The following is a 15,186-nucleotide window of genomic DNA, read 5'->3' as shown; positions in this document are numbered from 1 at the left end:
TGAGTTTGTGCAAAATAAAAAGAGTTCAGTTATTTTCACGTGGACTGCTCTTTGGCTAGTCTCCCTATTTCTTCAGGTTTACGGTTAATTTTCATCTTTCCTGGGCAGGAGCCTCACATTTATCTCTGTTACATTTGCTCTTCTTGGTTTTGGTATGTCATTGCAGCCTAAACAGTTCTTTGTGAATTTGGACTTCTGATAGCCAGTGTATTTATTAGCAGTCTTTCAAATTGTGCCTTCATCCTTCATGTTGCCCTTGAGTCAGATGAGCAAGCAGAGAGCCCAGCCTGTGGTCCTTCTTACAGATCATTCCTGGAGTTTCGGTGGTTATCACTCCTGTCTAGTGCTCTCCTCTCCTGCAGCCCACATTTCTCCAGAATCTGCTTCAGCTTCTTTATTTATAGAATAGAAAATGGAAGCCCAGCCACTTATGTGACTTTCTCAAAGCCACCCAGCTCAGAGTAGCAGAGCTAGGATTCAGATCCAGGTCTTTGGGAAAGACTCTTTCAAATGTAATATAGAAGTCAGAATACAGGGGCGCCTGGGTGGCTCAGTCGGTTAAGCATCCAACTCTTGGTTTCAGCTCAGGTCATGATCTCGGGGTCATGAGATCAAGCCGTGCATCAGACTCCATGCTTATCGTGGAGCTTGCTTGTCCCTGTCCCTCTGCTCTTCCCCCCACTCACATGCATGTGCTCTCTCTCTCAAATAAATAAAATCTTTTTTTTAAAAAAAAGTCAGAATACATTAATAATCACTGGAATGCTATTAAAAACATAGATTCTTAGGTCCCAAATCTGCCCAACTAAATCAGCTTTTCCACAAGGAAAGCTGGGTAATCTGTTTATTTAAAAATAATTCTTATCATCCTGGAAGTTTGGAAACACTACTTATCTCTTATTTCCCACAAAGTGAGTTACCTTACCCAAAAAGTCTGAAGAGTTTAGTGTTCTGGAGATGTGTTCTTAGTAAACCCATGCTAACTCTTGCTAATCACCTCTTTATTTTCTGTGTTCTCACACCAACTAATTAATAACCCATTCTGAAATTTTGTCGGCTATCACCTTGACACCTCCCCATTATATAATTTCCACAATTTAGCTCTTCCTCCTTTTGGAAAAATAGGACAGTATAATCCCACTTCTAGTTTTTAAAGACCATTTCTAGCCTCCCATGATGTCCTAGGGAGTACTGACAGTCATACCTGCCAGGTCTTTCAGTCGCCTGGCAGATTGTGGGTCTGGACCTGGTTGATCTGAGCTCACACAAGGCTGGGTGAGTGAGACCCAACCCCTGACTTACCTGGGTCATTGCCATTCCAGGAACTCACCCTCAGCCAGGGTGAACTGACTCAGAGCCAGGGGGATTTCTGGAGCCTTCCATCTGCCTCAGACTCATGCTGAGGCTCTTACTGAGTCTCCCTAACTATGCCCTGTCAGATCTCTAGTTTTCTGACCTTGGTCTCCAGCACTCCAACCCAGTAGACTCAAACAGTGAACACTGAATGACAGGGACTATGCAAGGGGCCAGCGGAACAGAGCAGAGTAAGACATGGCCCTGCCTAGACCCGTCTGAGCTGGTCTCCTCATCTGACCTCCGGCTCCAACCCCCGACCTGTGTCTAAATTGCTTTTATTCAAAGGTCAGGGTCTTGTATTTCTGCCTCAGAGTAAGTAGGATATTACAAAAAATAAGCATGTCAGTTCCTGGTTATCATTTTGGCCACCTTTCCATACTCCTGTGCTAGTAGAAGTGTTTGGGAGTTTAAGGGACCTTGGCACTCTGCTTTCTGACATTGCCAGCCCTCGGATCTTTGCATGGCACCTCTCCCATCATATAGTTCTCACACTTCTCTGCCAGCAGACCTACCAGACTCTTTGCATCATCATTCCCAGCCCTTGGCTCTACCTTGAATGCTGGCTGCGTCAAAGCCCTTCTCTTATCCATGACGAATAGACTTGGTTTTGTGGCTCCCTTGTGCCTGGAGCAGATTTCCCAAAGTTTTGAAGAACACTAATCCTATGAGACACACTGAGAAAAGGGGGGAAAACATCCCTGGTTAAAAAAGCGTGGGAAATGCTGTGCTGGAGAGCTTTGAAGAATCACGGTGCCCTTTAGCATATTAAATGAACGCTATGTGAAACCCTGTAGCAGGAATGTTTCGGTTTGTTTAAGTGCTGTTCCCAACCTTCCATTGTATTTTGTAGTTACTTTAATACAGGTCAGTTTTCACCTACCAGCTAGTAACACCCATGGAGCTCGTGTTCCATAAAACCCACTTTGTTTAGATAATGTTTGTTTGTCTCGAGTGGACTATATTATAAAATATTTTATGTGGATATAGACACAGCCTAAATTATGTCTTCCTTATGTATACATTTTTATTATAAAAGGAGTATAACTACATCTCAGAAAATTTACAGAAGAGAGAATTATTTTATTTTAAAACATCCATAATTCTGACGCCAAATACAACCTGTATTACAGGGGTTCTTAACCTTGGTTATATATCCATGGACAGAATTCAAGGGTCCATGAGTGTAGATGGAAAAAAAATTACATCTCCGTTTTCACTAGCCTCTAGCTAAAAGTTAGCATTTCCTCTGGTAGTAAACGTATGGAACAAACCACACAGTAACACTGGCAGTACTTGGGTCTTCATCAGCAATAGAAATTATAGTTTTTTTCTATTACATCACCGTTATTGCTAATATCTCCAAGAATTACTTACATTCATCACTATTTCAAAAATGTTACTTGACCTACCCTTATACATTTTTGTCTGTATAAATAAAGAAACAAATTCCTATAGCACCACTATTTGCTTTTTCAGTATTTGATAACCGTATTCAACATTTTTTGTAATCTTTTGTATTTTGTTTTATTCATTTAAAATGTCAGGGTACCTGGGTGGCTCAGTTGGTTAAGCGTCCAACTCTTGATCTCAGCTCAGATCTCAATCTCAGGGTTGTGAGTTCAAGCCCCACACTGGGGTCCATGCTGGGTGTGGATCCTACTTATAAAATAAAAATAAAATAAAATAAAATAAAATAAAATAAAATAAAATATCATTCTGAGGGGATCCTACCTCACCAGATTGTTTAAGGGGTTTGTATACAACAACAGGTCAAGAATACCTGCTGTAGTATGCATGTCATTTTATATCATTAAAATCATTGTAGATAGACACAGAACAAATGGTATAGAATTGTATATATATTTACATAGATTCATGTATATGTGTATATATTTACATGTATAATTATTTATACACACAATTCTGTATCCTTTGTTCAATAAATATATATCACAATTATTTTTTCAAGTCTCATTTTTTTCAAGCAGATACATCATAGTTTACTGACCCCATTCTTCTATTGTTGGATTTAGGTTTGTTTCTTGTTTTTAATTCATGCAGGTAGCTTTTCCTATATTTCTGCTTATTTCTTATGCTGAGTTCCCAGGCCTATATTAACCTTGTTTCCTGTGATATCACCTCATAGTAATTCTAGTCGAATGTAAAGGTGCATAGCACACATCGTAGCACACATCAAGTTTCCAAAAGTTTCTAAGCCTAGTTTGTTAATCTGATTGACAGTCTAATAAAGTCTGTTGAAAAAACTTAATTTAAACAACTATTCACTCAGTCTCATCGTCCATAGGGATTCTAACCTTTTTCTTGAAGTCAAAGGCCTTTAGATATTATTTTAAGAAGAAAAAAAATAGTTTCTTTTAGAGACTTACTTTTCCAAAAGTGATGGGCTGATTCACTTCTTCACCATTCGGGAGTGATGGTGGTTCTCCCAAGCACCAAGGTTTGTCCTGGAGGGCTTGTCCCAGAGAACCCATGTGGCTGGGCGCAACACACGGATTCCCTGTGATTATTGCTAAAAGCTCCTGAATTCCTCTTGTAGGGATGTCAACACTCTCCCAAGTAGTGACACTGAACTTTAGGTGAATCTAGATTTTTGTTTTCTCTCTCAAATGAATCAAAATAGGTTAGGCCACTTTTTATGACTGTAGCAAGTATTAGGTGGTCAACTTTGAAGGCTATAAGTGAAACTTGAGTAGCTTAGCATCTACAGTCTTTAATTACTGATATCTTACAGGCTCATCAGTTAGCATCCATGCAAGCTCAGGCTTATAATGGGGGGAATGCCAACCCCCCACCTGCTAATAACGAGGAAGAGGAGGATGAAGAAGACGAATATGATTATGACTATGAATCCCTGTCTGATGGTAAGAGAAACACAACCCTATGCCGTGTGTGGGGAAATGACGGGATGATTTTCTGTTGTGGGGTTTTTTGTGTCTTTTTTTTTTTTTCCCAAAAAGAATGAGTCTGGCACTCCACGGGCCAACAATGCAGATTGTTGTAATCACTGTCCAAGAGTTCCTAAATCCCATTGCTTAGTGAGGAGGACCAAGCAAGGAAGGGGATTCTGTTAGCCACTACAGCCAACAAGGAAAGAAGAGGAGGATGTGGGAAGCAGCACAGGGGTCGTTCTGACTGGGTTTCTGGAGGAAAAGGTGAAATTGCAGCAGAGAGACCCCATTCTCACCCTTTTAAGTTTCTGATGCAGCTAGTGCTCTCACAGGAATTGGGGCTGCTGGCTAGTCTCACTCCTCACCACCTGCAGGGGGCAGCATCACAGTTCTGTGCTCTCTGCTCCTCCCTCTCACCGCCTTCACTCCTGTCTGTAAGGAGTATAGAAAAAACAAACAAAAAGCAGCACTTCACTTCCCCCTCTCCCTGGTTTTCATATCACTAAACCAACAAGGTATTTCCATCTGGCTACACCAAAGGGACAGAACATGGTCGATGGCTAATGGCGTAATGCAAATATCAAATGAATCAAGTTATCTACAGATTACAGGTGAAGGATTCCTCTTCCATGAGAATTAGATTTCATGTGTGTCTCATTTGTACTAAATTGGTTATAGATTGCAAAATGTTTTCTAGGTACCACTGCTGGTGGTAAACAGTTTCATTTCAGCAACTTTTGAAAAGCAACGTAATGAAAAATCGCCAAAGTTTCTATTTATATAAATAACATTACATGTGTAGAACATATTATGTCTATGTCGGATCATTGTTTTGCTAATATGTAGATATGCCCAAACCAGGAACCATTTACCACTGACATTAAGACAGCCACGCGACCCTCCTCCAAATATCTGCTGCTCACGCTCCAGGATTGCCTGCCCCCTAGTTCTGTCCAGTTCCACGAGCTTCCGTCAAGGCCTCCGGATAGAGCCCAGTCTCCTTTGCCTCCCAAATACAATACTAGTCTATGTCCAATTAATATTTGTCCTTCGTGGGGCGCCTGGGTGGCACAGCGGTTAAGCGTCTGCCTTCGGCTCAGGGTGTGATCCCGGCATTATGGGATCGAGCCCCACATCAGGCTCCTCCGCTATGAGCCTGCTTCTTCCTCTCCCACTCCCCCTGCTTGTGTTCCCTCTCTCGCTGGCTGTCTCTATCTCTGTCGGATAAATAAATAAAATCTTTAAAAAATATATATATATATTTGTCCTTCGTAATAGTTGATTGCTTCATACCATCCACTAAAAGCCAAATTTACTTGACCTGAAATCCCATCAGATAATGTGAGGGGCACATACTCTAATGGGGAGGTAGAAAGAGGGCGAAAATGAAAAGGAGTCAAGATATTTCTTGTATCCTATTCCTAAAAAGTTGTGGGAATATGAATATTCTTATATTGACTTACTCTTCCCCATGGATCTCTATTATAATTATAGTGATGAAGAAACAAAAACCACACTTAAGAAATCAACCAATCCAGATGTCATTTACCCCTGTGAGAAATTAGTTTGCTGGAAGATAAAGTTACTCTCTATCATAAATTACTCCTATGTTTTTTTCTGTACTTTTGAGAACAGGAAGAAGGGACTTTTCTTAATCATTAGTGTTATTATAGGAGTTTTTGATGTGCAAATAACAAAGTGGTCAGGTGTTTATTTATTTCAGATAGGAGAGTAAAATTTAAGCCATAACCCACTGAATTTCTAAGATTCTAAGATAGATGCCTTTTAAAAGCCTGCCTGTGCTAAGATGGGATGCACATGGAAAGGGGCCTCGCTAAGTCCTGCTTCAATAAACTATGAGACGTTGGGTCAATGTCCTATCTCCACTCTAGGCCTTATGCCCCTCAGATGTGCAATGCAAAGGTTCTGTTCAGTGTTGGCTGGTGTTCTCCCTTCTTCTAGCACTAATGCTTAAGACCTATGACTGCTGAAGGCCACTGCCACCACATGGGTATTTCCCATTTCATTGACAGATTCCTCCAACTGGCTGATTCCCAAACAGGCCTTGTGGTTTTACCATGACTTATTTAAGCTGGCCGTGTTGAGGCTTCCTTATGCTACTGCTAAATGCCCTTGTGGTTTGTATGATGCCTCACTCACCTCTGTGCAGTCCCGCTACCAGTTTCACATCCTCTAGCTAAGATGAAGAGGGAATGGGCACCTGCCTGCTATGGGTAGAACCATTTGGAGTTCCCTAGGGGGACCTCAAAGGTTTTTCAGCTTCTTGTAATGATGGGTTCCTTTGAGATGGAGGTGTAGAAACTGTGACCACTCCCTCCAGAGAAATAAACGTGCTCTCAAAATTCTGCATACAGTTGCGGGAGCATGGCTGGCCTTCCGAGGCCCTCGCAGACGTCACAAGTGAAGAGCTCATCTGTAGAATCTGGGTGGCCAAGCTTATCTCTGTGACAGCGCTGGTCCTTGATTTTCATGTCTATAAAATGAGAGAATTAGTCTAAAGCCTCATTGGGGTATAAAAATGTGATGATTCCTAAACACAAAGTTAATTCCAAAGATCTAAAGAAAGTTGCAAATGGGGCCTCTGTGTTTCAGGAATTCCTACTCTGCCTTTTGGCGAATTAGTCCTTCATGAATATTTATTTAATCAAATTCCATTAAACAAATATAGATTAATTTTCTTCCAACCTTGCTATTTATCTTGACTAGCTTTGAACAAGTAGTAGAGTGTAGATTTGAACTTGTGACTTAATACAGACTTTCTATGACAGTGACTGGATGATTCTAACAAATTAATCCATTTCTATCCATTTGACATAATGCATTACTGGGAATGTTGTGACAGTCAGTAACTGAGAATATGTAATGTGAATGTGGCAGCATGATTAACCTTAACAGTGTGAATTTCTTTTATTGCTAGCCCTTGCATCCCTAACAGTCAAAACATTAAATCAATAGAGGGTTTCTTGTTTCATTTATCTTACAGTCTAAGCTATTGTTATTTATACTTTGCTTCATAGCTTAGTTTAATTTATCTGGCTTTTTGTCTTAATTTTCCTTACTTTTATTCCCTTTCTGATTCTGTTTTTCTATAGCAGATGTCCTTACTGCTTCTCCTGCTCCTAACAGTCAGGAAGGTAAAGCCATTTGAACTGGGCATTTTAACTGCATGAAGTCAGCACTCTGTGTCCAATTTCTTAGACCTTATTAGCATGGTGAAATCGTGTTACTTACATGAGTAAAAATGTAATAAAATGATTGATCTCATTTACTTCTTGGCAGCCTGCATGGCCCTTATTGGGTATAAGGATATTTTGGTCTAAGCATTTATGGTCTGAGATAGTGAACCTTGAGTGAGAAATGAGAGCTTTCTTGTTTTTCATTTTAAAAGAGCATATCTGTGATGTACCTCTAACACCTTTAAAGTCATTTTGAATAGAAATACCAAAATAAGAGCAAAGTGTAAGATTATCTGTCATGCTTTAGATGTTGTTAGATATATGTTAATTTCTATCCTCAGCGTTTTTGCTTAATAAATTCATAAACAATTATGAAAACTTTACTTTCCAATGAAGTAGAATCGTGAAAACTGCATTGCAAATAACAGTATCTTTTTCCCTCAGGTTTTCACATTTCTAGAAGTAAAAGAAGCTAATAGCTTCATTTTAAAGTGAGAATGATTAACTCCTGTATGCACCATCTAGAAGTGCTTCTACCACTAAATCCTCCCCAGACTTGTGTGTTGAGGCTTCTGACACAAGGGTGTCTAATGTAAGGTTTGCACGGTCCTAATGATCTGTATGGACATGAGCCTTCTCATTTAGGTTATGTCTGTATGATACAAAAACTACTGGTAAATGAGTCCATTCAGTCCAAAATAAATACATCATTGACCAAATTTAACAAATTTAAAAAATTATACCCCAACCCATCATTTTGGTAACATGTAGCCAGAGCCTCAGTCTTAACAGATAAATCCAAGTGTCTGGATATCCTTGCAATGAGGTAGACATAGGTCCTAAGTGAAACATTTGGTTCTTGTTTGCTGAAGCCTGCCAACTTATTTTCAGACAATATTCTAGAAGACAGACCTGAAAATAAATCATGTAATGACAAGCTTCAGTTCGAGTATAATGAAGAAATCCCCAAGAGGATAAAGAAAGCCGACAACTCTGCTTGCAACAAAGGAAAGGTGGGTGAATGGTGTCTGTTAAGTTACACTTGGGCCATGGCGCTCTTGTCAGTTGTGGGTGGAATTTCACTCCCTCCCTGTCCCTTTCCTTCACATTTCCCCCTCGCTTTCTCTTAGATGCCAAAGCCCACATGGTGATGCTATGGGACACCCACCTGCCATTTGTAGAAGGTTAGTCACTGGTTCATCCAACCAATAGCTGTGGAAGGCATACAGTGTGGCAGGCACTGAGGTGGCACAGGAGATGGCCTAGGGATGGAGACAAATACGTAAACAGAGCTTGTAGCTGAGTACACAGTGTTATCGAGCATCAGGGAGGATGATGTTGGAAAAGAAGATTTGGCCAAGCAGACAAAAACAGGGCATTTAGGCCAAGAGGACAGCCTGGTACCTTCAGGGAATTTCTAGAATTTTTAAAGTGTTTGGGATGACCAAGCCGATCAACGGGGCCCAGACTGTTAAGTGTTCATGGAGGAAAGACATGGAGAATAGAAATCTAAATGAGATACCCAGACCCTGCCTTCAGGGGTCTACACTGTGTTCACTCTAAGCAGACCTGCAGACATGGTTGCAGTGACATTGTTGGAGAGCCAGATAATAAAGTATGTCAAAAATTTGAGCCATAGAAGATGCATACTCAGCCATCTCTCATTCAAAAAGTATGCATTGACTCTTCCACGTTTAAGACACTGGACTGTGCCCCAAGGGAAGACGAAGGATGAGTTAGGCTCATCGCTGGCTCTCAGAAAGTTTTGACTCTGGGAAAGGTGTTGGGACATGTATATGGCTGGATACAGAGCAACGAGAAGCACACTGAAGACATGAGAAAGAACAGATAAAGACCTTTAGGGATTCAGAGGTGGGTGGGCATACACTTCTTGCGTAAACTGGTATCATTTTTCCCTCGATAGGTTTATGACATGGAACTGGGAGAAGAATTTTATCTTCCTCAGAATAAAAAGGAAAGTAGACAGATTGCACCAGAGCTTTCTGACCTTGTCATCTATTGCCAAGCAGTAAAATTTCCAGGTAAGGGTGGGCAGTGTCATCTATAACATTTAAAGACAGCAAAACATAAAAATGTGCTGTTGATTTAATTGGACATTGTGAATGTTTTCAAAATAACTTAATCGTGTTACCAAAGTCTTTGTTAACACTACCTTCTAAATATTATTATTATTGTTATTGTTATTGTTGTTATTGTTATTATTAGCTTTGATGGTCATGAGGAAAAATACCATAAAATGTTTATTTTCCAGATATCATACCTTTCATAATAGTTAATAATAATAATAATAATAATATTCATAATATCTAATAGCTAAAATTTAGTAAGCCTTTCAGTACCAGGCTTTGTGCTGAGTATTTTACATACACCATGTTACTGACCTCCTAATAATTCTGTGAGGTAGGTGGGTTTATCCCCATTTTTAAATAAAATGATATCTGAGAGAGACACATTGGTCCAAGGTTTCACAATGGATCAGCTAAGACTCTTCTATTTGAAAGTGGTAGAAATTGACTTAAGCAACAAGGAAATTTATTGGCTCATGTACTGAAACATGAAGGGATACACAAGTTTCAGGTACAGCTTGATCAAGGGCTTCTCTTCCCCCATTTCTCACTCTGCTTCCTCTGGGTTGGGCCTCTTCCCTTCGCAGTAGCAAGGCAGCTGCAGCAGGCTAGCACCACACATTTCCAGATCAGCTTCCGTCTAAGAGTCTCTTCCAGAAATTTCAGCACCAGTTCCATTGTTTTCCATTGAGTCCTTTGCCCAACCCTGAACCAGTGCCTGTGACCCCGGGAATGCAGAGCTCTGACAATCTAGGGCCCATGGCACATTCCCCAGCTGGGTAGTGGAGCTCCACCAGAACCACAGGGCCAACGTTGGGATTTCAGTGGGAGAGTAGGTTTTGCCAACTTGCTACTTCTAGAAGTACAGTGAACTTCATGATGATAAACCATTCCTCCCCCCCAAAAAAGTGCATTTCGGTTAATACAAGGTAAACTGTGATTCTGAAGCCTGTCTATCTCCAAAGCTCTGCTTAACCCTTGCACAACCTTGTCCCTCTTGTTAGGGTGTGATCTCAGTGCACTCACGTAACTGTATGTCCCACAAACAGCAGGGGCTGCAGGGCAAACAGGAGAGTCCATAAATATACGGAAGTCAGGAAAAATTCATCTCCTTCGACTCTGAAAAAGGATCCCCTTGTGCAAAATTTCTAAGGATGGAAAAGCAGCTGGAATCAGGAGATTCATGTAAATGTTGGGAAACGGGGTATATAAACTTGGCCCAGAGAGGGGAATTAACATTTCAGCCCTGCATGTGAACAGCGCAGATCCTGGCCTCCAGAGGCCTCTCTTAAGCCCCACTTCTCACACTCTGCCCTGCAAACAGGACAAAGGTATTAGGCTATTAAAAAATTAGGGAATCATGGTCTTTTCACACACATGAAAAAAATCACAGATAGAATTTCCTCAATTTTAAGTTTTCTCCCATAAACTGTTTTTAAACTTTTGGCAGCTGCTGCTGCTTATCTGATAGCAAATGCTGTTGAGGAAGATATGAATTAATAAGTAGCAATCAGACTTTTCAAAGAAATGTAAGAACCTAGCTATTTAGGTTTAGTTTCACAGAGCATGACTTTCTGTCACGGAAGTATGATGTGATCATATTTGCAGCTGGGGGAAATCGTCCTCATGACAGGACAAAATACTTTTCCTGTCAAGGAGCCTCATGGCCTGCATGTCCTTTATGACTGGAACAAAGCGTGAGGACCACTAAATTCACAAGAATCACTCACATGCTCCCATTCGAGAACCACTACATCTCTTGTTCTTCATAAATTCAGCGGACACCACACCCAAACCATTCCACGGGCTTTGTCTTTTCTTCTCAAGCACGATTAAAGAGCACAAATTCCCAAAGATACTTGAAGTCACTGAAAGAAAATTGCTGTACCAATAGAGAATTGTGGGAGAGCCAAAAGGTCACTGGGTCCAGCTTCTGACTTGAGGCACAGGCTAAGGGTTATTTGGCTTATGTTTAAAATTCCAAGAATGCTGTTTTTTTAAAGTGTTTATATAGCACATGTTCTTTATAGGTATACTACATTTAATTGAGGGGTTTTTGAGGGGGTGGGTTTTTTTAGTAATTGAAGTTTCTGACATTTTTCTCTCCCCAAATTCATTTCCTCTCATAATTAAGAAAACCCTGCTGCCAGATCGTTGTTCTAATCGGTTCTAAATATTTGTTGTTATTATGGTTTGTTTCAGTACTCATGGGGAAAACACCATAAAATGTTTATTTGCTACACTATCCAGTTTAATTTTGCTACATTATCAATTTCAATGCACCTCACCTTCACCATTCCAAGTCCCTTCCAAGGAACTACATGCAAAAAAATCTTCAGAGCAGTGAGGCACCACGAAGATCATGTGGTATGACCTTCCCCAGAAATAAATTAATTTCCCCAAGATCATGAACCTGCTTCAGTAGCAGAGCTCAACTCCTCAGTGGCCTTGCCTGGGACAGTTACATAACTTCTCTGCACTTCCAATTCCTTATCTGTTAAAAAAATAATAAATAATTTTAAAAAGGCATCTTATGTCCTAACTTGCAGGGTGGTTGTAAAAATTAGTAGTAAAGTATATAATGTGATTAGCACGCTATCTAGAAAAGAATTGGCTCTCTGGGAGTGGTGGTTGTTGTCACTGGTAAATGGGCCAGCAGGGCAGAAGAAGGCTCTTTGTTGCTCTCTCATTACTTCTCTGGGCCTCCCCAGATGCCTTCCCTTTTCTTGATCACCCAGCCCTTGCTTTCTTGCTTTCTCACCCCAAGGGAACAACCAAGCTCTTCACAAAGGGGCCCACATACCCTTTGACGCATGCCAGGATGTGTGCAAAAAACCCCAGAATGAACAGGCCCTTCACTCTAGCCCCTTGAGAGAAAACCTACTATTATATCATTATGCACAGGGCAAAATTCACACAGAATTTTAAGATAAAGCATGAGAACCTCCTAGTCCAAGTGTATGCATCTTTGTGGTTACAGATACTTAGGAAGAAAAAAAAAATTTAGAAGCCCCACAGCTGCTATGAACTGAGCACTTTCTCTGAGCAAGACACTGTACTGTGTATATATCCATGATCTCATTCAACCCTAAGCACGACCCTTTCAGATGAGGAGGGAGTGATGCAGAGAGGTTAAGTCATTCATGCAAAGTCACACAGCTAGGAACAGGGTTTAAAACCCAGCGTCTGTGCTCTTATGAAGCACCGCTTTATCCTGTCTTTGCGGATGTTCTTGGAAGGTATATTTTCATCTCCTGAATGCTGCTTCGGCTGAAGGACTGACTTTCTAGTGGTACAGTTGTACACAGTGGAAGGATTTGGAGGCAACTCTGGCTTCATTAGTGCTTTTAAATGACTCTCCCTGCCCTGGAGCCAGGTCTGCATTCATTTCCTCCCTGAGCAAATGTCTGTGAAGGTCCTGTGGCACACCAGGCGCTGTGCCAGGCGGGAAGGGTCAGGCGGTGGTTGGACTAGGAGTAAGCAAGAGAAGCCATGAAACATCAGGACGGTCATCACATATTTCCCATCGAACCCTCAGACTAACCCTGTGAGCGAGTTCCTATCATCACACCCATTTTATGGATAAGGAGACTGAGGAACGGAGAAGGTAGATGTTAAGCCAACCTCCTACTGGCAGGAACTGAACCCAGACACTGTGATGCTGAAGCTCAGGCTTTGACCCATTCTCTCATGGCTCTGAGTGGAGTGATTGGGTTCTGATAACTAAATATTGACTGGGGCGCTTTCTTCTCCTGCAGTTTTTCAAAATCTTTCCCGTGCACAATCAAGTGTGTGTGCGTCTGTGTGTGTGATTTTGTGATGATCTTGCCACATTTGCCTCCGGAGAGGGAAGATTTGCTACCATTGGCTGCAATGCTATTATTAACTGCGCTAAAAATGCTAGTAGGTCTTCTGTCCTGGGGCTGCAAGGGAGTAGTAGGACTTCAAAATAAACAGTAACAGGGATGGAAAATGTTGAGTTCCCTTGCTTGTAGTTTTTGGCTTATTTATTTTCATTTTATGGGAACAGGCCTGTCAACTCTAAATGCATCTGGCTCTAGCAGAGGAAAAGAAAGGAAAAGCAGGAAGTCCATTTTTGGCAACAATCCGGGCAGAATGAGCCCTGGGGAGACAGCATCGTTTAACAAAGCATCTGGAAAAAGTAAAGTCATCTTCTTCCAATATTTTGGCCCGATTCTGCATGCTGGATGATTCCAATACTTGACCGTCTAAGCACTTCCCTTGAACTTTTAATTTCTTTTTTTATGTTCATGAATGTTTATGTTATCTAAGTGCGGTACCAATATATTTAAAATTACAAATTTACACTCTTAACTTCCCAAAAAATAACATTTCACTGAAGACGTTCTAACAGTGTTTGCCTCAAAAGTAAAAATTGAAGCCACCTTGGAACATTCTAGTTGTTCTTGGAACTCTTCATCCTTATAACTCCAGAAGATATATCCATTTTATTTCTAATTACTTTTTATTATAAAAGTAATAAATTCTCATAGTTAAAAACTCAAACATTTCAGAGTATTATTAAAATTCCTTTCCACTCTCCATGTCCCAGTTCTACTCCCCAAAGGTAACCACTGTTAAGTTTATTGTGTTTTGTTCAAGAAAAATAAGATTCTTTTTAAGATAATCCAAACGGGATATAACTGAACATACTTGGATAACTTTTTTTCCTTGAGGTTAAATTTGTATATAACCTTATATTAGTTTCAGGTGTACAATATAGTAATTCGATCTTTGTATGCACTACAAAGTGATCCCCGCGATAAATCCAGTTAGTTACCATCCATCAGCATACACTTGACCCCCTTCACCCATTTCACCCACCCCACCTCCCTCCCCCTTTGATAACCACTGATCTGTTCTCTGTATCCAGGAGATTTGTTTGGTTTTATGTGTTTGCTTTGTTTTTTATATTTCACATACGAGTGGAATCATGTGGTATTTGTCTTTCTCTGACTGACTTATTTCACTTAACATTATACCCTCAAAATCCATCCATGTTGTTACAAATGGCAGGATCTCCTTCGTTTTTGTGGCTGAGTAGTATTCCACTATTATATACCGTGTCTTCCTCATCCAGTCATCCTTCACTGGACACTTAGGTTGTTTTCACATCTTGGCTGTTGTGAATAATGCTGCTGTGAACATTGGGGTGCATGTATCTTTTTGAATTAACGGTTTTATTTTCTTCAGGTAAATACCTAGAAGTGGTAGAGCTGGATCATATGGTAGTTCTATCTTTAATTTTTTTGAGGAAATTCCACACTGTTTTCGATAGTGGCTGTACCAGTTTGCATTCCCACCAACAGTGTATGAAGTTTCCCTTTCCTCCACATCCTCACACTTGTTATTTCTTGTCTTTTTGATGATAGCCATTCTAACAGGTGATACCGCTTTGTGGTTTTGGTTTGCGTTTTCCTGGTGATTATTGGTGTTCATCTTTTCATGTGCCTGTTGGCCATCTGTATGTCTTCTTTGGAAAAATGTCTGCTTAAATCTTCTGCCCATTTTTTAATCAAATTGGTTTTTTGCTCCTGAGTTATTTGAGTTTTTACACACTTTGGATATTAACCTCTTATCAAATATATAATTTGCAAATATTTTCTCCCATTCAGT

General features: G+C 40.5%; 1 protein-coding gene across 7 annotated transcripts in view; it reads left to right on the top strand.

Moving 5' to 3' along the window:
• Positions 1 to 15,186, top strand: part of PLCE1 (phospholipase C epsilon 1) — a 303,155-nt gene that overhangs the window by 260,965 nt on the left and 27,004 nt on the right. For 4 of the 7 annotated variants that reach the window (XM_087862892.1, XM_087862890.1, XM_087862889.1 and 1 more), the window contains exons 20-24: positions 4,109 to 4,238; positions 7,379 to 7,420; positions 8,354 to 8,475; positions 9,387 to 9,504; positions 13,580 to 13,711. In XM_087862892.1, coding sequence (XP_087719018.1) covers positions 4,109 to 4,238; positions 7,379 to 7,420; positions 8,354 to 8,475; positions 9,387 to 9,504; positions 13,580 to 13,711 — 544 coding nt within the window. The remainder of the gene's footprint in view (positions 1 to 4,108; positions 4,239 to 7,378; positions 7,421 to 8,353; positions 8,476 to 9,386; positions 9,505 to 13,579; positions 13,712 to 15,186) is intronic. The other 3 variants (XM_045810048.2, XM_045810050.2, XM_087862891.1) reach the window with 2 other exon arrangements.

This window comes from Ursus americanus, chromosome 6, assembly GCF_024610735.1.
Source record: "Ursus americanus isolate L20-20 chromosome 6, mUrsAme1.1.p, whole genome shotgun sequence".
Taxonomy (NCBI): domain Eukaryota; kingdom Metazoa; phylum Chordata; class Mammalia; order Carnivora; family Ursidae; genus Ursus; species Ursus americanus.
Note: the sequence above shows the minus strand (reverse complement) of the source record. Positions and strands in the feature narration are given on the sequence as shown.